The 22,426-nt window shown below is 46.7% G+C and overlaps 1 protein-coding gene across 1 annotated transcript in view; it reads right to left on the bottom strand.

The window, feature by feature from the left end:
* Window positions 1-399: 399 nt before the first annotated feature.
* LOC149362188 (uncharacterized) overlaps window positions 400-22,426 on the bottom strand; it is a 35,732-nt gene continuing 13,705 nt past the window's right edge. Inside the window, exons 6-14 of the mRNA XM_089568240.1 lie at window positions 18,845-19,038; window positions 17,199-17,337; window positions 16,152-16,271; window positions 15,859-15,939; window positions 14,970-15,053; window positions 11,883-12,045; window positions 7,422-7,589; window positions 5,691-5,825; window positions 400-507 (exon numbers count right to left, since the gene is read on the bottom strand). Of these exons, the coding sequence (XP_089424366.1) occupies window positions 400-507; window positions 5,691-5,825; window positions 7,422-7,589; window positions 11,883-12,045; window positions 14,970-15,053; window positions 15,859-15,939; window positions 16,152-16,271; window positions 17,199-17,337; window positions 18,845-19,038 (1,192 nt within the window). The remainder of the gene's footprint in view (window positions 508-5,690; window positions 5,826-7,421; window positions 7,590-11,882; window positions 12,046-14,969; window positions 15,054-15,858; window positions 15,940-16,151; window positions 16,272-17,198; window positions 17,338-18,844; window positions 19,039-22,426) is intronic.

The raw sequence follows: 22,426 nt of genomic DNA, 5'->3' as shown, positions 1-22,426 counted from the left end.
AGCTAGTCGGAGTCTCCCGTCTGGTCGTCACTTGGAGGCGAGCAGATCAACGACATCTTGGGTTCATTCACCACTGACACAGGTGACATATTTTTGTGTGCGCGTTTCTTGACGTTTGAACTAAAAGAATGACGGTCCACATTGTCTTCATTCTCACCATACAGACGGCAACAGTCATGCACATTGAAACATCGACGTGTCTTCTTCATTGTGAAGTCATAAAAAAAGTGCTCGCCGCAAAATGGCGAATGCACGATAACATACTGCACACCTTATCTAAACGTCTAAGTTACCTAAAAGCAACCGTCTTTAACTGGGACGTCAAAAAAATTACGCTGAAGGCAAAAAATTAATTAAAAATGTGCGCAGCTGTCCCATAATCCTTAGAAAGGAGGCATCTCAGTTCACAGATGTCTGGTTGGCCAGCAGGCCAGCTCTGTCCGCCATGTTGACAGTGACGATGACCGTGCTCATGACCAAGATCTTGGCGAGGAGTCCCAGGAGGAGCTGGTGGGAGAGGGTACGACAGGTTCATTGCAATAATAACGATTTGCAAGGATGACATGATTTTGTACGTGCCCACAACTTTAGCGAGACCGTGCAATAAATAGTGAGACCTGGACTAGGAAGGTGGACTGTACACTTGGTTACTTGTAATGAGCAATTGGGAACAGGAACCCAGACCCATACACGTAATACGGGCAAGCCACTGCAGTGGCCGAACGCAATGAAGGAAGTCATCTTTTAGTTTCTCTATATACAAAGCAAGCGTGGACAACCTACTCATTGTATGCACGGATGAAAATGAGGTACTGGCTGCGTGGGGCGCATATTTTCGAGCTTCATTTGACAAGAAGAACAAGTAAATGAGGTCATTGCTACACAACGCGGACAACGTACTGTAATTTCCGACGATTTTTTTTTGGTTTCCAACGACCAACGTGCTGGGCAACAACAAATGCTGTAGTAGAAGTATCCGGTGAAGCGCCTGCCATATGAGGTTTTTTGAAGTTAACCAAAACCTGATCGCGCAACGTATTTATTTACGATATGTTTCTTCCTTCTCAGTAAGTACTTGTCTAGCGGTCGTTTTCACATGTGGAGCAGAACTGAAGCAACGAGAACAGGCAGAGAACTGGAACTCAACCTGTAATTTCTATTTGATCTTCACTTCAAGGGTGTCCGGCGTACATTCTCCTCTGTCCCTCTTTTAGAGCAGTGTCGCATGTAAATTGGAGGAAAAATTACGGAACGCTCTCAATATGAAGAAACTCTCTAAGCCTCACTTTGGTCGGAGGTGACCATGGCCTGACATTGTCAGGCCCGACCAATAGGAGCGGAACTTTGAGACTTGAGACAGTTTTCAGACTCTCTTCAGATTCGGAACGTTGCCAGGTCTCGAGGATTGCGTTCCGTCAAATTGTATATCGCAACATCTCAAACAAACGGAACAGAGACGACCAAGCAATTGGGCAGCCGACCTTGCTACCCGGTGTGATGAGGGTGATCTGGCTATTACACTTATCTTCAAATATGGCTATGGGTAAAGCTGCTCTGGCACCGTCCTCCCTGAAAGATCTTTACTCGGCAAAAGAAAAGCTCATGCCATTGTTACCTGAAAGCTCAGTCTGCTAGAAACGAGCAGGGTGAAATGCATCCATTATTTTCTTGCTTTGGTCTTTCATATGACGTCACCAAGCTTATAAAGCTTAAAGGTGCACTGAAGAGGAATCTGAACTCGTCTTTTTGCCGCGGGAACTCGATCTACACGTTCTGAGCATTCTTAGAAACTGCGATTTATTGCCCTGTGTGGCTGATTTTAACGTCCGGCTCCCGCCTTTTTTTTAAATTCTCCCTCGTACGGTGGGCGGAGTCGACCAACGCGTGGAGTGCCTTGCAGCCAGCTCCGTGGAGGCTTTGCTTTCGCTTTATTTTGTTTTTTAGGTTTCCGTGAATAAATAGTTTCGTTCGCAGATAATATAGCCGCAAAATAAGCCCGCAGAAATAAAAATACGCGCGGACTATTTGCTTCTACGGACTACTACAGAGCGGCAAGCCGCCGCGGGACTGGCTGAAAGGCACTGCACGCGTTGGTCGACTCTGCCAGGTACGAGGGAGAATTAAAAAAAGGGGGGGGGGGGGGGAGGCGGACGTTAATTCGATTTAATTAGGAAAATCAGCCACACAGGGCGATAAATCGAAGTTTCTAAGAATGCTGGGAACGTGCAGATTGAGATCCCGCGGCAAAAAGACGAGTTCAGATTCCTCTTTAGTGCAACTTTAATATAAAGACGAATACGACATACTTAGGTACCTATTGACTCAATCGCACTAGAAAGAAAGGTGATGTACTGCTAATGGTGAAAGATTTATTCGATGGCGATGTCTATCAACCCTATACTCGATGTCACATTGATTTGAAAATCTTAAACGGAGTCTCTAACAAGAACGTTTTCGCCGCTTTGCACCGTCCGCAACAAGCTGTAAGTTGACTTATATTGAGTTCCTTGAGGACTTTTTGAGCTGGGCGAATGAAAATTCGGGTACGATAGTGCTGGGTGGCGACATAAATATAAACATGCAGCAGAATTGTGTAGCCCAGTGCGAGTTCATAACACTGCTGGAGTAAAATGCGTGTACTAACCTCATTACTACACCGACCGGAATGCAGACTGGCTCTTCAACACTGCTAGACGTTCCTATCACTAATCTCTAGCCTCAAAAGAATATCTCGGGCGTTATTGGTGCGCAAATGAGCGACCATTTAAGAGTTTTATTTCTACTGAAGCAAGCGTCCAAAACAAGCCTTTTAATGACCGACAGTGTGCAGTAATACAAGATAAAAACCCATTACCCTGTCTAAAAACACAAAAGAAAATTTTCTGTTGTCACAGCTGATTTTCCTGTCGTATTTGGGACCTGGCTACAGAAATTCTTATAGTAACAAGACTTTTTGTAGTGAGAGGAGTCTTCATTACGACATAGCCAGTCTGTCTCAACAACAGACGAGTTCCCGACACTGCATGAAAATCGGTCTTAACGACAGGACGACCACAATTTCTTGTGTAGTTTGGAACCGGTTTTGTCTTATTTTTCAGTTGGGTAGCGTTATATGAATTCCAGAAAAAATTGTTGGAGGTTGTTTGGGGAGCAGTTTACAAAAAACCTGACCATGATTATGCCTACTGTGCGTTTACAATGTTGTTCAGATCTTGTTATACTAAATGTTTTAAGGACAAAACGGATCACACTAAAAAATCGAGAATGTCCTGGATTACTAAAAGCCTGGCAAAATTAATAACACGGAAAGATACACTTTATAGACCCTTTTTGCATACGAAATAACTAGGTGATTTACGGACATTGGAAGGCTTTACAAACAAAGTGACTGCAGTTCTTAGGCAAGCCATTATCTCGGAGATGCATTATTTGGGAGATAGGAAATGTGATAGCGTATTCCTAAGACAAACCAATGCTGATGAAAGCCTAAACACGTTTATAATGTTCGGGAATAGCTGATCCCGAGATTTGAGTGCTAAAGAAGTTCGACCCGTTAAATACGTTATAAATACCATAGCTCCTGTTCTTGAGCGTATCTATAATATCTACTTCGCGGAAGGGAAATTGCCTTAAGAAGTGCAACGACCGAACGTCAGTGTCCGCTTTAAATGTGACGACAACAAGGACATGTCGAACTATCGACCATTATGTAACTTCTAGTGTATTAAAAAGGAATAGAAAAATTACTTAACTACAGAAGAACAACTTTTTATGAGAAACATAACATAATCACAAATTCTAAATTTGAATTCTGCAAAGTTCACTAGGCCGAGTTGGCAGCTTTAACAAAAAAAAAGAAGTAATCTTTAAAGGCATAGAAAACAAGAATTTAACCCTATTTATTTTCAGTGACTATTGAAAATGGCAGTTGTAAGTCACGTGTTTTAACGTCTCGAAGCTTCACCTGGGCTATGGGGACCACCGTGTGGTGGAGGACGCAGGATTCACTCGGACCACCTATAGTTTTTTAAAGATCCGCAGACAACGCACAGCACAATGGAACTTTTACTTTTTGTATTCATCGAAATGCGGCCGCCGCTGTCGGGATGCGATCTCGCGACCTTTGGGCGACATTAGGCCACGCGGCGGGTCCAAGTGGAAAAGGAGCTAGAAAAAGTAAAACACGCAGAAAAGAACTTTGGCTAAGGAATAAGGAAGGGAAAGGAAGCATGGATGAAAGAGAAATATAGAGTACAATCTACGTGTTACTTCTCTAATCTGCACTCGCGCTCGGACTAACTACGACACCCAACACATATATAGCCAAACTACTGCAGTATGTAATGCCTGCCCTTCAATAATCCAAGACGCTTTAACCAGTAAAACTATTTCTTCCGTTTAAAAACAAAATGAAGTTGCTATTTGGACGTTCCTGATGTACCAAAAACTTATGACATGCAGTGGTTTTCCTAGTCCCATCATCTTTTGCGTCGCGAATTGTAGCGTAACTGCTGTATTTTTCTGCATTTACAATGGCATGCGTCTTATTATCTATGTCAAAACATAAATTGATGGTGTTTGCTTTTGTTGGTCATATGTTTTGTTAGTTAATTTCTTTTTATTTTTTTAAGGAAGATGGGTTTCTCCATCCTTCTGCGGTCGATGTGTAACCCGGGGTGAGGCCTCTTCAGGAAGTATGCTATTACCTTCCTTTTGACTCATCCCGTGGGCATGTACTATGTTTCATGTCGAATTAAACTGATTTGATTTGCAATATAGGAAGGAAAGAGGACAAGAAGGTGGCAGCATTAAGGGAAGAATAACAGAAAGAAATTAGTAGAGAAAGAGAAGAAAGAAAGAAAAAAGAAAAAGAGAGAGAGAAAGGAAAGAAGGAAGGAAAGAAGGAAGGAAGGAAGGAAGGAAGGAAGTAAGGAAGGAAGGAAGGAAGGAAAAGAGGCGGTGAAAACGAAAGTAAATGAAAGAAGTAAAAAAGTGCGTCGTATAACCGCGCTCATGCGGGACAAGTTCCTTGTCTTTTAGAAAGAGTGAATCCAAGAGTGAATCCGCGGAACATACGCTGGTTCGCTGCCGGCGGACATCTGTTGGTTCAGTAAAGGTAAACCTTGATTACTGCCCAGAAAAGACATCGGGCAGACGTCTCGCCAACACCCAATCTGGGCCGCCGACGTTCGGATGAAAAATTCAGTAGGCACTTTTTGGCTCCCTAGAGTGCTGCAAGGCGGAAGCCTTTCCTGGCGGAATGTTTGGCATTTATTTCTTTTTATTTTATTACTTTTTGGTTTTCTTATTTTCTATTTACTTACATTTTTTACGTTTTTGCGTTCTTTCCTTTAGGTATTTCTTATTTTAAATTCTTTATTCCTTAATTTCATCATTTTTTTAATTCTTGTTATTCTCTTTTAATTTTCTTTCAATTTTTATTTAATTTGATGTTTGATTATTTGTCTTATTATTTCCTTTTTCTTTTCCTTTTTTCTTACATTTTTTTATTTCCGTGGGTGACGTCATTACTCCGAATCCGCGCACTCTGACGTCATAACCATTTCGACCAACCGAAAAGCGTGACACCTCTGCTGACAAGCTTCTGCTGAGAACCTTCTGTCGACACCGATGAGGCATTATAAGCTTACGCCTTAAAGTGGAAGGAAGCGGGCAAACGAAGTTCTCACCAGCTTCCAGAATGACACCCGCGACAACTCATGCAGGAGTGCTATGGGCACCGACGCGGGCATTATGACGTTGCTAGATGCACCCACGACCACGGGAATCGCGTAGTAGGCCAGGTACATCTGCTTCAGCTCGGCCTGAATGCAGAAGAAATCCAGACATTAAACTGACCGCCCCCGATTAACCTAACCGCCGCACGACACTCGAGCGCCCAAAATGCCTTCTGACATGATTTCGCGGCATAACGCAGCACACACGCGCAGTACAGAACGATAGTTGACACTACCGTGGTCACTCGCACAAAGAACCCACTTTTCTTCCTTAAAAGTCACTGAAAATCTGGCGCCTGTGTTCATCACGGGGAGGAAAATACCCTGAAAAAACTTCAAGCCGCAGGTAAGCTGATGGAATAAATACTTCATTCAGTACGATTAAACTTCTAAACGTAAGAAAACATATTTTTCGACATGTTTCTTGAGCTCGATAGCATTGTCAGTAGTCGCGTAGCGGCCTACAGAGCTGTCAAAAAACACAGCAGGAAAGTTTCTGTCGTCACAGCAGATATCCCGTAGTGTTTTTGACCGATAACTTGCAGTAAGAAACAAATTTTTGTAATGACAACCGAATTCTGTGCAGTTACTACGGAAAAATACTGCAGAGCTACAGGCTACTGAAAAGTTATACAGAAATAACTATAGTACAACATAAAAATAATAAAAAACGACAGAACAATCTTTCATTATTAAAAAAAAACTAGACAACATTTAGTCATGTTTTTACTCGGCTCTGTCGTTTTTCCTCACTCAGTTTATAGCCGTTCGTATGTTTCCGCCTTTTAATCGGCGTTCGAAACAAATTCATTGCCCCTGACCCTATTCTGCAAAATAATAGCGGCGAAAACCCAGCTGGTGCCCGCTCCAGTCTTGACAATTCAAAGCGCTAAATTTAAACAGTCGACACTACGTGTAAGTAGTTTCCAGATATCGGCGTTTGGTCATGATGGTTGCTTTTTTTTTTGTCAGCGTTGCGCATATACACTCCAAGCTCTCTTCACTTTCAGTGAGAGGGGTCTCTGTGTGACTAGAACGCGGCATGGTTTTGGTATAGATCAACCTCTGTTTGTTGTATCTTTATTTGCTGTAAAACACATATTGAATTTACATTGCTTTTATGGTCACTGTTCGCTAAAACTCTGGAAAGAATGACAACGTACAGGAACCGGTGCTTTTCCATGGTGAAACCACTGTCATTTTCCTAGAGGAAGCCATATATTTTGATTTTAGCGCGACAAATGAGTAAGGGAAACAGTCGTGTTAGGTGCTGCGGCATATTCAAAGAAAAAAATTCCTGAAGAAACGATTTCTCGGCTTCTGATTTCGAAAGCAGGTACGAACACGACGCTAATCAGCGGACGATCAAGCCGGAAGTTAATTTAATTAAGTTATTTTTCAGTCGAAACGTACAGCGTACACTTTTGCGGAGCATGCCGCCAACCTGGTTCGCATGCCGAAGAAGAGTGCTCCAATGAAAAATGAAAAACTTTCTTCTTCTTTATGAGGTGCTAGTGAATAATCGCGAAACATGAAGACCGCGTTTCAACGTACGGAGCAGCTATAGAGTTGACAATCGTTCGCCATGTGTGACACGCGAAGCCTAAATTAAGCCGTAGCCTCTACACACCGCAGTGCGGAACGCAGAAAGACTCCGGCCGCAAGTGCGTGATGTACACTCACGAGCTGCACTACCATGGGACTCATTATCTCGAGGAGAACCTGCTTGTCGGCGGTCTCGGCCATCAGCGACGCCGCGAAGGCCAGCACGGTCTGCACTTCGAGCACGGTACACTCTTCCCAGAACGAAACGGGGACCAGCTCGAACGCCCGCACCAGAAGTTTGTGCGCCTGTGGGAAACCAGGTGAGAAGGGGCACACTGTTAAAACTCCATAGACCTCCGAATGCTCGAAAGCTGTTTGAGAATGAAACCAGGATGGCAAACTAAATGATAAGGTATGCGTTATGGCTAAGAAATACTTGAAGCTGAGCTTGTTGGTGCATATTCGTAACGCATATTCGAATATGCGTTATGGTATGGTTTGGTAAGACGCGGTATGGTATTTGGGGATTCGTGTCCCCCTTCTTCAGAACATGGGGCTGCGAAAGACGCCGCAGTGAATGGCTGCAGGTTTATTTAGACAACCCGGTGTTCTTTAACGTGTATTGCCATCCCGAGTGAACAGACGTTCTTGCATTTCGCATCCGCCAAAATCTGGTCGCCGTGGCTGTTTTGGTCTGGCGTTATTGCACTCAGCACCGGGAGGCCATAGACACTGAGCCACTGCAGTGGGCAGAGAACTGAAAGTATTAACAAAGAGGGTGGAGTGGCACGGACGGGATGCGCAGGCGGAGAGAGAACATTGAATAGCAGTGCAAAACTACAGCTCAACCAGACAGAAATTTAAAGAGCCATCTAAGTCGAAGAACACTTCAGAAAATTTTGTCTTCACAGCAGAGCTTTTAGAGCATACGATATAGACTAAGTTCCTAATTTGCACCCTGTAAGAAATGGTCGCACTTGCATGGACTGGAGATATGTCCTGATGTGCTGTTTGAATGCCAGCACTGAAATATTTTCTCAACGATGCTCGCAACCGTAGTTGTGTCGGTTCACAAAATTTGAATGCTAATTCCTGATTGCATTATTATTTTTTTCTACGATATCTGAAATTGTTGGTAATCTGCCTTTTCCTTTTGGCGTGAAACGTTTTTCCGAAATATACGCAGTTTTTTAGTCTGTTTTTATAGTTCTACTCTATAGAAAAGAGTAGTGAAGGAGTGAGTGAACTGAAGTATACTGTAATTGCTTTTTATACAGAAGGGTAAAAATCATTTAGCTTCTAAGCGACTTTATTCGATGTTGAAATATATGTCCCTACTTTTCGACATGCGAACGGTAGAGTAGGTGATCCTGAAAAAACACAACGATACGCTTGCTATGTAACACGTTCTTATGTTGTTATGCAACCCTCGTAATTTGTTGCTCGGCATATTTTTCGATTGGTTCAAAACTGTGCTCGCTGAACAAGCAAGCAGGAGCGGCCAGCTTTTCAGATTTTCCTTTCAAAGGGAACTACAAAGAGTTGCGGGCTCGAGCGTTCTTTCAGAGCGCCCAGGGATGCTCCCGTGAATGAAACTCACCAGTCGCCGAAATAAGTTACCAAAATTAAAAATATTCTTCCACGGTGTAAAAGTTTTGCAGCGTGAAATACATGCGTCTCCTAAGAACCAATATTTTATGCGAAGCATACTAAAATAGCCCAACCCAGCTCCTCGAGCGCGGCGGTGTCGTTACCATTGACCTTTCGTGACCTCCATGTCATACCACGTGATGCGTGACGTCAGAGCAGATGAAAAACGGGGGCCCAACTCGCGCCGTCGCGCGAGGCGTCGTGACCAAGGATGACCACATGGTGCGTGACGTCACAACAGATGAGAAACGGGGGCCCAGCTCGCGCCGTCGCGCGAGGCGTCGCAACCAAGGAGGACCACGTGATGCGTGACGTAACGACATAGGAGAAACGGGGCCCCAGCTCGCGCCGTCGCGCGAGGCGTCGCGACCAATGTGTTTCCTGCTTCTGCCGCTAGGTGCACTGTAGTGAACACGTGATGCTGGAGCGGCGGCATGGAGGAAGAAAAACTAGGAGGGAGCATGACGTCACAATCTTGAAGCCTAGTCATAAAAAATATAATGAAAAGAATCATGGGAAATAGGCCCTCATGTGACAAGGCAGCGGTAGCTCTTAGCCGGATTTCGGTTTCGGTTTCGCTCGCTCGCTGTACGAGCAACTGCGCGACCATCTGCTTGTGTTCACTGACGGCTCCGTGGTGAGCGCAAACTGCTCGCTCGCCGCAGCGGCTACCGTCCCCGAGCGACACGTGCGCTGACTGCGGCGCAGTGGAGATATTGGAGCACATGCTCCTTCGCTGTGCCGCTTCTGCAGTGCCGCGTCGCGAGATTCTCGCGGCCTGCAGGGCGCTGGGAATCATCCCGGACAGTCTCGAAGCGCTCCTGTGGCCGCGCGGCAGTGCGCGCACCCGTGACAGTGAGCCTCTGTCCGTTCGTCGAGCAGGCGGGCTTGACTTCCCGCTCGCTCTCCGCCAGGTAGCGCACGCGTGACACGACCGCTCCGTGGGTGCTACCTCGGACGGTATACGCGGCCGGGAGCCCCACCCCGGCCGCTAGTGCAGTGTGCCGCGCGCGCGATTAGTCCGAGACAGGACGCTACGAGCGCGCGGCTATGTATACATAAAGTTTACTTCTTTTTGTAAGTGATTGTGAGCAGTGGCCGGGAGACCCCGCGCAGGGGCAGACGTAAAGCCGCGGGCACTCTCTCTCGACAGCGAGAGAGAGAGAGAAATACTTCACTGCTGCATTTCACGTCGGAACCGCGTATGTGTGCGAGCGTATTCGGACCGACTTCTGCCGGGCCCATGGGCGGGCCGAAGTCCGCCTGAGAAATAGAATCTTGCGCAGCGCGCCGGAGCGCTCGTTAAACACGTCCGTCCGCCGTGAGCGCTCTGGAAGCCGCTGCGCCCTTTTTTAGAGGCTCGTTTCTTCGCCTACTCTCGAGTTCTCCGCTTATAGCATGCGCTGAAATAAACGCTCCGTATGAGTATATAACGACGAAAGGAATTCCTCTCCATTCTCTTTATGAACCACAGTTGAACAGTGACGAGGTCGCGGCCGCACCCTTTGATGAAAAGTTTACCTGCAGTTTTCTACAGTGCACCCAAAAACTCAAGAGTGCAATCAACAGAAGTGTTGAGACGCGGAGCCTTCAGACAACCTCGAGCTCGGTACGCATTCCGCCAAAGCTGCAACACAGGCGCTGCGCTTCTGCGCTACATCGGAGCACGGACGTTCACTAAAAAGCACCGCTGGTTGGCATTCTGGTAACTGTGGAGGGCCTATTTCCCAAGAGTCAGTGCGCAAAAGGGCCCTCGGCAGCGGCGTCAGAGGAGGATGGCTTGCAGAGGCTGAGCGCACTCTCTCCTAGTTTTTTTTACCTCCATGAGCGGCGGTATACAAGGGGGTGCGCCTGCCTCTGCTAGGCGTACACGGGATAGAGATGCCTCCTGGAGACAGGGCTGCTCGTTGGAATGAGAAGCAAAAGTTGTGGCATGCTACAGAGACTGATGAAGAGCGTGAAGAACGTCTAGCCAAGCGGCGTGCTCGATATGCAACTCGGCGACAATATGCTTCGCATCTGACTAGGCTTAACATAAGCTAAGCCTCAGCCATTTTTTTACAAAAAAATACAATAATTTAGAACGCTGCTGCAGAATAGGCGGCAGCATTATTCTCCCAACGTGAAGGTGGCGGGTGCCGTGATACTGTTCAGAAATCAGCATGTGACGTGTCGTACACCCTCTCAGCTGGCCTGATCCAATCCAACAATCAAAGTGCGCCGAGCCGTACCCTTCACTACACACTCTACCCTTTGACTCTGATTTGCAGCCGCGGGTTCCCTCGCTACCCTTCGCCTTCCAGCAACTCGCCCTCTCTCCCTTTCATCGTGCCTTCTTCCTCCATCTTCTCTTTCTTTTCCTCTCATTATTTCGCCTCCTCTTCTCCCAGTCTTCACACGCGGAGAACACCGGACTCTTCGTTAATGGGGTGTTGTAATGCCATCGCCCTAAGTGCGCGATCATGGCATCAGCAAATGGGGCAGGTATCAGAGCAGACTTCCTCAAACAAGCATGAATGTTTGCGTTGGCAAAACACTTTTCCGAACACAGGCCTATGCAAGAGCGAACTTGATTGATTAGGCTGGTCTCAGAAAAGAAAATAAATGCAAGAAGTCAAAAACATGAGAACGTCATCACGTTCATTCATGGTTTTATAGAGTACATCAGATACCTCCTCAGATGCATAACATAAATACTTGTTACTTCAAGCTGTTTAGACAAAAGAACTAAATTTCCAAACAAAAGTTATCAGCATGAAATTTCAGCCCGTACAACCTTGGATTTGCACAGTTTTCAATTGGCATTTCTTGTTCGAATAGGTGAAAAGCACACTGAGTTGTGCTGGTAATAATCCGTTCCAGTGAGCCCCGCAGACAAGAAATTAAGAGTAGGCATGTGACCGTATCATGAGTGCCGTAAAAATCTGTGGCGCAGCATACGCGACGTACCTGTACGAGCTCTGAGGCGACGTGCGTCGACCCAAGCAGCAGGATGACACCCCAGGGCAGCATCTGCCAGACGCGCCGGATGAACTCGAAGGCAGCTTGCAGGCACGAAGTCAGCAAGCTCGTCACCAGAACCATCGACGTCAGCGCACCAATCAGCGCTCCCCTGAGCATGTAGGGAAGTTAAGTTAAGCCGCCGTGATGCCAGGCCGTGCTGCATCTCAAGCCCAAACTGAAGCCGCAGATCGGTTCTCGACTTAAGTAGTCCGCTTGAGACCACGGATGAAGGTATTCTGCACTCGGCTTTGTACGACAACAGGTTAGAGTAAAGCCGCAGTGGACTGGTGGATTTTTATGCACATAAGCATCGCCATTACCGATCATAGGGTCTTCATCACTTTCACTTAAAACCACAATATGAAAAAAAAAGAACACGAAGGAAGAAAAAGGCAGCACAAATCACTGACTACAACAACTTGGTTTGTATATTTATAGAAATACACATTTATATAAATCAGCGCGTAAGCCAGCGCTGTGAAAAAACAATTACCGACGATTACGTTACTTCCTAATGCGAAATTTGAGCGCAGCAAATAAGCTGTTTCACCTTTTCGATAGATTGAGGCAAAGAAATCGAGCAACACATGTATGCGCTATCACAGAATTTTTTTTTATTTTTCGCAGGAAGAGGGGGGAGGGGGGCGGCGTGTACACCCAGCGGCAAACGATGGAGGCAGAAGCGCGCGCAGCAAGCGGGCAACACGATAAAGGGAGGAGGGAAGAGATAGCAGCGACTGACTGATGCCGCTGACGCCGATAGTGAGTCAACCCCAGCTGCGGAGTTGGTTTCAGGGACAACGCCGCCGATGCCGACACAAACAATATGATACCCTCGCTTCCGCAGCGTTAAGAACCAGGTCTAGCCGTGGGAAGGTGGTCACGTATTCGTCGACGTGCCGGGGCCTACGTGAAATAACCGGCGCGTCGGCAACTGAAGAGCACCCTATCCGCCACACAAGAACAGGGAGGGGGGGACCCTTTCCTCCTCTTTCTGCATGGCGGCGACGGTGTTCTATGCAGTCACGTTATCTTGACTCTCTAGCGGCGTCAGCGGCATCCAGCGGTATCAGTCGGTCGCTGCTAGCGCTGGGGGGATGAAAGGGGGGCGGAGCTGGTTACGAGGCCGACGACAACGCCGACGACGACGCGAAACCCAGGAACGGACGCCAAAGAGCTGCGCTCTAAAAAACAAAGAATTCAGCAACATGTCATGTTGTTCTTTCGTAACGCTGCCGAACATCGCGTTAAACAAATTCACGTCACAATCCTTCGTTCCTTGTGTTCCCTTTTGATCTATTTTTGAAGCGGTAGCTTCACTACTAGAGGTCTTGGGCAGAGATCGCCGTGCGTTGCCCATGGCCTTCAAGGCTCAGCCGAGGCCAGATCTACAGTTATAAGTTTGGAGAACCGGTGAATGATCGATGGTCAGACGGTCCAGCAACTGAACAGATCAAAACTCAAGGTCAAGATCACTTCAAGGTCAAGCCGGGACGTCAAGGTCACCTCAAGGTCAACCAAAATTTGGTCACGTGTTCGACTTTGCACTCGTTGAGGAGCCTAAACGCGGCGTATAGACCTTTCCAATAAGGGCTACGTGGACGCTGCCATATGTTCTCTGGACTGCAGTGGGCACCTCGCGCTAGCACTAGGGTCCATAGAACTAGCACGGTGGAAACGGCGTCGGGAACGGCGGCGGAACCGGTTTCCGGCAGTCCAGAGAGGAGGCGTTTCGACAACTTCCTTGCCCGATGGAAAGGTCTATACGCGATAGGGCGTGACGTCACGCCATTTCTAACCGAGTACATGACGGAAGGAGCGCTGGCCCTCCTAGGAATAAGTAGACATAAGGCGTTCACGTGCTAGGTCGTGACGCCACGGCCTCCTAAACCGAGTACATAACGGAAGTAGCACCGGCGCGCCTGGTACAAAGTGCACATGTGGTGTTTACGTGCTAGGCCGTGGGGTCAGAGTCTGCACTCTGCCACGTGCCTCTGCCACTCATGTCCGATTAACCGTGTCTTGTAACAGTTCCGGCCCTCTCGTCACCGCAAACTTTATAATCTCATCCACTCACTGAGTTTCTGCCGGCCCGTGCTATGCTTGCCTTTTCTTGGGATGCACTCCGCGGTGGAACGACCTTCCTCCCTCCATCGCTGCCATTACCGATGTTGAGAACTTCAAGAAAACTGTGTTTTCTGCCATCATATAACTTGTTTTGTTTAACTATGCACTGTATTTTTTTTTGTTGTACCACTCCTTTCTGTAATGCCTTCGGGCCCTGAAAGTATGTGAAATAAATAAATAAATAAATAAAAAAGTGTCAGTCGTTTATTTTGCCTTCGCACTACATGACATGCACATGCCCATTAAGTCTGCTTCATTTCGACTACGATTACATTGACTCTAATTTGTTCCCTAGCCCATTCTGCTCTCGTGCTGTCTCTTATCGTTACATCTCTATTTCTCTTTTCCATAGCCCACTGTGCGGTCTTAAATTCCAATTCAAGCCTTTTAGTGATGCTCCCATTTTTCGCCATATAGGTGAGTACTGTGAAGACGCAACACTTATTTACTTTCCTCTTAAGGCATGCTGGCAAGCTCCACTGCGAGATTTGGGAGTACCTGCACAATTCACACGACTGACTTTTTATTTTCATGATTTCGTTCTCGTGGCATAGATCTGCGGTCCTTATCTGCCGAAGTGGATGCATTTTCTTAGCCATTCTTATACTTCATTTGCAAATTGCAAACTGCGTTTCTCTTCCGAGAGTTTGGAAAAATTCTTTAGTTTTCTGCGTTATTGCCTTTTAGACCGACCGATCTGCTTTCCCTGCCTGGGTCCTCAATCATTTTCTGGAATTCGTTCCCTAGGTTATTTACCAAGGTGATCTCATTTGGAATTTTAAGAAGATTACAAGGAGATTCGCTGTTAACTGGCTGCCTAGCGGAATCGCTGAGCGTACCCCTACGCACCAAGTACTTAGTCGCCCTGGTACAATGTCAACGAAAAAAAAAGAGCGTATGACTTACCGAGGCTCGAGGTGATGGACGACGGAAGGTACGTACGACAGACTGAATATGGCGAGGTACGTAGCACAGGCACACTGCACGCCTCTGCAAGCACGAAAACGTTTTGAGCTCCAGAAAATACAGAAAGGGAGCAGCTTTTATTATCGAACACACAGTGTTCACATGTGTCATGGTTCTGAGAATGAAACTGAATAAAATGTCCACGTTCTAAGGCGCGGAAGTGCCAGACAAGGAGCACATATGCCTTGTGTTCCAGGGAAGACTAAGTAATTCTCAAGAATTGGTTTTTGAGGTAACAATATGGTTTTTTTTCAGCATAGTATTGCACGTGTTGGCGGACACTAGAAAACTGGTGAATCGTCTTCATTAATACGCTGGTTAACCAATTTTTAATAATTAGCTTTCTAACTTATAGAGTTAGGTGCCTAGCTGCAATTAGATATTTGTAGCTGGTCGTTAGCAATGGCCATATCAGTGTGTAGAAGTTCGAGAACGCAATTATCCTCGGCGCTCTCGTTCGGCAAAATTTGTCTAAACCACGCCAAAATACATGCGCTTTCAAAAAGTATGCAGGCAAAGCAAACTTTCCAGTGCACGTACTAACTAGTCAGTGACTAGTTACGTGCACTGGAAAATTTGCTTTGCCTCCAAGACTTTAAAAGCAGGAGAGAGTCACTTGAAAACTTCATGTAACCCAATTAAGACATGCATATTGTGAACACCTTCGATCTGGGAGTTCAACCATATTTGTTTCCGAGCATTACGCGGTCATTGCGAAAATGATTCTTCGGAGCCTCTAGAGTGGTCGTGTGTGCGGTGAGCCCGAGCATTGTAATATCGATAATGGTTTCAGCTATACGTGACATACGTAGACTTTTGTTCCACCCACCTTCGCTTCCCTCGGCTTGCACTCCTTTCTCCAGCTGCTTCCATCACGGCTACATTCTCGCTCGACAAGGGCGCCGGATCACTGCACAATGAGAATATGCAGAACATCCTGGGTTGACCTTCAGCGACAAGAGCGTCAACAGCAAATTCTCAAGACGCTGAACTGACCAGTCACAATGCAAGTGTCAGACGTAAGCTGCTCTCAAGTCATTCGTGTCCGCTGTCCCCACTGGCTACACAAAAGAGTTGAAACACTATCTGCGGGAGCACTCGTGCTTCGCAAATCTCGCTTACTGGGGCCTCACGTAGAGCAGCCAGATGACAGCGGTGCAGGCGACCAACGCCACGAGAGCTCCTGGCAGCGTCACGATCGTCCAGGTGAATATGCTCAATGACAGGTCCGTCCCTTCAGGCCTGCGATGAACGTCAATGGCTTTCTGTATGCTTTTTCGCAACAAAGCCAATTTTCGACACTTTTCAGAAATTGGACTCCTCCGGCATTACGAGGAACCGAATGCTTTCTGTATATTTCTTCGATAAGGCGAGCCAATCGTAGCTGCCGTGAAAGCGACAAAGAAAGGCAGGTGGTTTGCATTACTGATTCGCACTTTTGGTACAGCCGAGATTTAGTTAATTGGTTAACCACTGTACGTTCCGTGTGTTTATGCACTTAACACAACAGGTTACTGTCCCCTAGTGAAAATCAGTCCATCATACTAAGGCGCCCGCTTCAGTCCTTACCCGTGTGGTAAGTAGAAGTGATCATTCAATGTTCACAGAGATGCGAACGAACTGTGTGTCGCACGCTGGTGCGTATTAGAAACTGTCAAATTTGCAGTAACGATTACACTTTGTTAGATGAAATTAAAAGCAGGAAAAAATATTTGTTTGAAAGCACATACACACGTGAGCATACATAAAAAGGAAAAAAGAAGAATCGAGGGCAACCTCAGCTACTGCAAATGTTTCAACCAATATTTCTTTCTACAACATATCCGTATTATTCATTTCTTGTATACTGCGGTTGCCTGCGTACTGCCATCTTGTCACGGGGTACCTCAGAAATGCAAACTGATTAGCTACCTGGTGCGCTCGTATGTCGTTTTTCAGCCCATCTTAACAGAAGTATGAAAGCTTGCTTTATACTTCTTTTAAGCGCCTTTAATGATTTCTCGTTACAGGAGAAAGTGCGAGTGAATCTATGGGTTGGAGCAGTTCCTCAACGACTGTGGCTTAAGAGGAAGACCTCGCCCACTCATTCTTGCATGCGCCCTATCGGCAGACCTCTTTGACTGCTGACAGGACACCTGGGACAGAACGTAGGTTGCAGTGTACACTTACGCATGGGAGGCGATTAGCAGCGCCCTCTTGTTGGTCCCTTCGTGGAAGCTGCACATGTTTCCCAGCACCGTCATCAGCGAAGGACCCAAAAGGAAGGCGTTGTGCACATCCGCGCGGGAACTGCGATCACGAAAGCGCTCTGCACCTCATGGACAATAGTCAAACCTAAGAGCTATTTCTCCGACCGGATGTACCTAACCTTAAATACATCTCTGAGTAATTTAGCGCAGTGGAAAGTAATTTTAGATTCGCAAGGCAAACCGTACGCTTAAAAATCAATTTGATTCAACGCGCGGCTAGCAGTAATCGATGAGGTTTCACCAGTTTTCAACGACGCAATGAAACCGCCTGAAACGAACCGGCCAAGAGTCATTTCAGTGTTCCAACGACTAATTGTACCGGCTGAGCCCTGCAGCCAATAAGACCGCGGACAGCGCTTACGTCATGACGACGTTGGGCTGCTCCGGGCTTCTTCTTAAGCCGGCCCGCACTTCTGTATTACTGCTAGTGACGCCACAAAAATGGGCTGAACGTTGTTCCTAAAGAAGAATAAAGAGGCCCCATAATTTTATTTTCTCAATAAGCATAATAGAACTCCGAACTGCTGCCACCATTGCGAACTGCATGATATACAAGAAATTTCCTGCAATCCAGAAAGCAGCTACCGCTTGCGCGATTTACCACACCCGGCCTGGTTTTTTTTATTATTTTTTTTTGCCGAGAATGGGGGCTACAATTTTTCATCCCTAATGCTTACAGGTGCTACGTACAGAGTTGCGTGCATTGAGAATAAACATATAATTGCGGGCGGATTTCAGTGTTAGCAGCGATTTTTTAAAAAGAATGTAGTACTTTGCACATGGCTATGCTTTCTAATATTCGTCTGCAAATTAAGGCAACATTTCTGAAGGAATGAGCTGGTAGCTGGTATTTCGAAGCATACGTACAGACATGTTTTATGACGGCCACATTTAGTTTTATTTTGTTTCTAGAGGAACGTGGAGCTTCCAAAAAAATTTAGCTTCCCTTCATACCTCGAGCTAAAAATTGAAATGCATTTCTACTGTACGAAATTTTATGTATGCCTGAAAAACAATATCCGCATGTATTTGTCGTTTCTAACTTGAATAATTGGCTTCCTTTTTCAGAAAAGAACATTCTCAGAAAAGAAATTACCAGACTCGCCAGAACTGCTTAATATTCTTCCACTTGTTTTGATACAAACGAAATTATTCTCACCTCTTTGTCTTTTTCTTGAGCAGCAAACCAACCTGGCTTCCTATTTGGCTCACTAAAGGACAGCACGAAAAAAACAGCACAAAAATTAAAGAACGGTAAGTTGCAAAATATTCGATAAGATGTCAGCAAATATATGATTCATTTTAACATGCATTATCAGAAATATTTTATTGATATTCTAGGCTTACTGATTAGTTTCAAGAAATAAGTGAATGCCTTATGCGCCGATCGGCGTTTTGTACATGCTTCGTAATGGCATATTTGGACACTCCTCTCTTCGGTACGTCTAAAGCTACAATAATCCATACTTGCACATATCATGACACAATATAAATGGTCACCAGGGCTCAAAAATGCAACTATTGAAAATATGGAGAGCGCATGAAGTGGGAAAGGTGGTACGTCACCAGTCATGGAGGGGCGGGTGGTCGTCTCGTCGAAGGCACAGCTCCGGTTGCGCATTGTGCGCCGTAGGGTGATCGGGGGTCGCATGGGGTCTCCGTCGATTAACGAAGAGAAACTCCCCGTGGAGGTCCGAGAGAGACGGCTGCTCGCCGACATGTGGCCCGGCACAGAGCTGCCGTGTGTCTTGCGCGTCGGGCTGCAAGATTGCCGCAGGGCTGAGTGACAGAGGTCTTCATACGTTCCTTTCTAAACACGTACTTTCTCTAGTTTTCGGTATGGAGAACCAGCAGGACCAACATTCTCGTTGCAAGCGTTGCAAAGAAGTATTTAAAAAAATAACCAGACGTTTGTCTGTGTGGTAATGAGATTTGCAGCGATGAAGAGGAAAGAAATGCCTTTTGCTCAGAGGTTTGGAGTACGGTAGAAAATAAGAAGACGAACCGACGAGTAACCACCATGACAATCGTAACCAGCAACTGCATATTAATTCCCAAAGGTACAGTCGGCCAAGTCTTTAGCTGGCATGTGCGACGGCCGCTTTTTCTGCGCTCCTGCGCTTTACGACGGAGCAAACCTGCGGACAGATCAATATTAAGCACGGGCTTAGTGAACCTGTGCTTGGATTTAATATTTTCGCCAGTTTGTACCGTCATCAGCATCAGGAGCAAGGAAAACGCTGCCGCCACGCACGCCTGCTAAACATTTGGCAGGCTGCACAACTATTATATGGAAACAGTAAAAAAAGAACAAAACACCTCTGAAAGACAGCTACAGTCAAAAGATTCAATCGCCAGAACAGCAGGTGGCAGCAAACAAAGATCAGAGACACCATGGCGCTGTTTATTATTGATACCAGACTGAAGAGGCTGAAAGTTACATTCCCCATCATTCAATCCCATCGAAGGTTGACATATGAAACCTTCCTTGCTCATGCGGACGTGGAAGGCTTCCTTAGTTCTCGGACTGATTGATCTCGGTACATAACATGAATCGTCCGTGTGGCAAGCAAAGTTGCACATTTTTCATATCAACGCAATAGCGTAAGAGTGCCCGGCTAACCAGGCGTCGGCGGCGAAGTGAGCGAAAAATTCAACAGAGATATCTCTAGAGGTGGCCTTCTGACGTCACAATCTGTCCATCGCGGCCGGTAGTACTTGAATGAATGACTGGTCATGAGAGGTTGCTGGGGAAGAGCACCCTGGATCTTACAAGGTTCACCGGTGACTCTGTTCGAACAACCACCTGCCGAGTCAGTGGCGTATCGCCTACCAGCAGCACCCCTGCGCAAGAAGTGGCATGAGGACTCCCAGGGATATATGAATGCCAAGTACAGTATGACCGATTCCGCATATATATGGCCCTTGACCCATTCAAGCTGTCGCGTCATATCCGTAAGGTAGAGCTTCCTCTCCTGTTTTTCCTTATTGCCATTGCTGGTACACGTGCGACAATGCCTCCTTAGACTATTGACGCAGTTCCGGTTTAGCAATCTGCTTCGTTTTCCAAAGCTCTCATTTACAAAGCAGCAGTTGTACACGGCAACTACTGTACTACCCTGACGCCACAGGTAACGTGTGAGACAGGCAGTCTGCTTGATGCGGCACACATTTGTTCTTTTCCGTTTCCAGCATCATCCTGCTAGCTCCGCAGCTAAGGACTTATTCTGGCTAATTTTCCAGGAGAGGAACAAAGAAAATTGGAGGGGTCACTCAAGCTCCGCCTTGAGGGTATGGCACGATAGAGTTCGTCGGCAAATCGTTCTCGACAAACCCGGTGCCACGAACGCCAGCATAGCTTCCGCGCCGAACGAACGGGCAGCAAGCCGCAAGCTTTGTCGTGAACGCGCCTTGGATGTGCGCTGCATAGTTCGCTCACCGCGTGACTCCTGCGCCCCGCACGGTACCACTGCACCCGAACTAGACGAGCGGGAGGCGCTTGCGGTCGCGTGCTATCTGTTGGGGCAGTGGCGTACATTGCAAGGAGGAGGAGGAAGTTGTTTTAGTGGCCGCCGTCTGATGGCGCAACGTGCGCGCCAAGAGACGAGGAAAAGTAGCGGAAACGTACTTTGCTACTCGCTTAACTGCGACTTCTGTAATTTCCATGCTCATAATTACTATTATACAACACAGTACATGTCTCTAAAGCACAATTCTAAGACAGCACCGCATTCACTAGACACGCCTTTGTTCATTCCAAAAAATTGGGCCGGTGTGGCGGAGTGGTTAACGTGCTCGTCTCGCACTTTGGAGGCCCTGGTTCTATTCCCCAATTCGACCAATTTCCTACTCGGTTTTATTTATTAATGCTTCCGGTATTTTTCGCTCACGGCCAACACCGCCGCCGCCGACGACGACACCGGCTTTTCTGCGACACGGGGCCCTTAACGCTGTCGCGTTAAAGCTACTCGCACATTATACCGCCTGCAACACTTTCAAGCCCAAACGCCATTCAGTGCACGTACTGTACCGCTGCAAACCTCTGATATTCTCTTATCAAGTTTCTTGGTCTCCACCACAGCCTCTACCCATCTTGTCAACGCCGCAGAAGGCTGTACGAGGATCGAAACGGTACAGTATGCGAACAGAAAGAGAGGTTCCAGAAACACAGCAGATTGCTCAAGAGGACTCTGTTGGTAATCTGAAGCATTGTCGCAAGTGTAGTAAAAAGGAGAGCTAGAAATGCGAACTTCTTGGCATTGTGACGATTATTTTCAGGCACCGAGGTCAATTAGTCCGGTAACTCACGGAAACTTTCCCCATGAGCGCGAACATAGAAAGGTGTAGCAGTCAAGCGGGATTGGCTGATAGAGAATACCAACTCTTAGCCGCTGCATTCAGATGTGAATGGTGAACTAAAACGCCTACGGTTTTTGTTTTCTGCCAACGGTGTTTGACGATTCGATCTTTTGACGACGACTGCTGCCTTTTCGCTTTTTCTGTTTGGTTTTTCAAGGTTTTACCATTACTGCGTCTACCATCGTAAATAAATTTTCAGTTGCGAGTCAGTGCTTCTCCCTCCTCGTTTGTTGGTCGTCTTCGCGCGCTATTTTCTACAAAGCGTATCATCTACCTGGTCCAACGTTCATCTCTCAAAATTGCCGAAGTAGCCCATACCGCGAAGCAATGATTGGGAGTGGGGGGGGGGGGGGGGGAGGGTGAGGAGGAGTGTACGGTAAGCCTCCATCAAGCACGCTTGCTTGTCTATCCGTATGCGACAGGCGTCCGGCGTGCTACGCGCAGTGAGGCGGCGAGGAGAGGCTGGGAGGAGCGATAGGGTGACGGATAGCATGTACAGTCGCGGCCAAAATTTCGCGGCATGTGAATTCGCGCAATAAAACTTATTCCTGTGGGGCCAGTCAAAGCACAAATGAAAAGCAGTGCAGCACAAGGAAACATGCGTGTTCTATCACCCAGAAGACACAAGCTAAGGGACTACTAAGGGAGCAGAGAAATTTTTTTCCGTGAATGAAGATGCCGTATACTTTTATCCAGACATGAGACGTTGATGAGTACGAAATGCTTTTGGTGAACGTGCATCAGTGAGATTTTGCTGTAATACTGGCGTTCTGGTAAGTTTCCATTCAA

This window comes from Amblyomma mixtum, chromosome 2, assembly GCF_055824585.1.
Source record: "Amblyomma mixtum isolate Tamu chromosome 2, ASM5582458v1, whole genome shotgun sequence".
Classification (NCBI taxonomy): domain Eukaryota; kingdom Metazoa; phylum Arthropoda; class Arachnida; order Ixodida; family Ixodidae; genus Amblyomma; species Amblyomma mixtum.
This window is presented reverse-complemented; position numbering and strand designations above follow the sequence as displayed.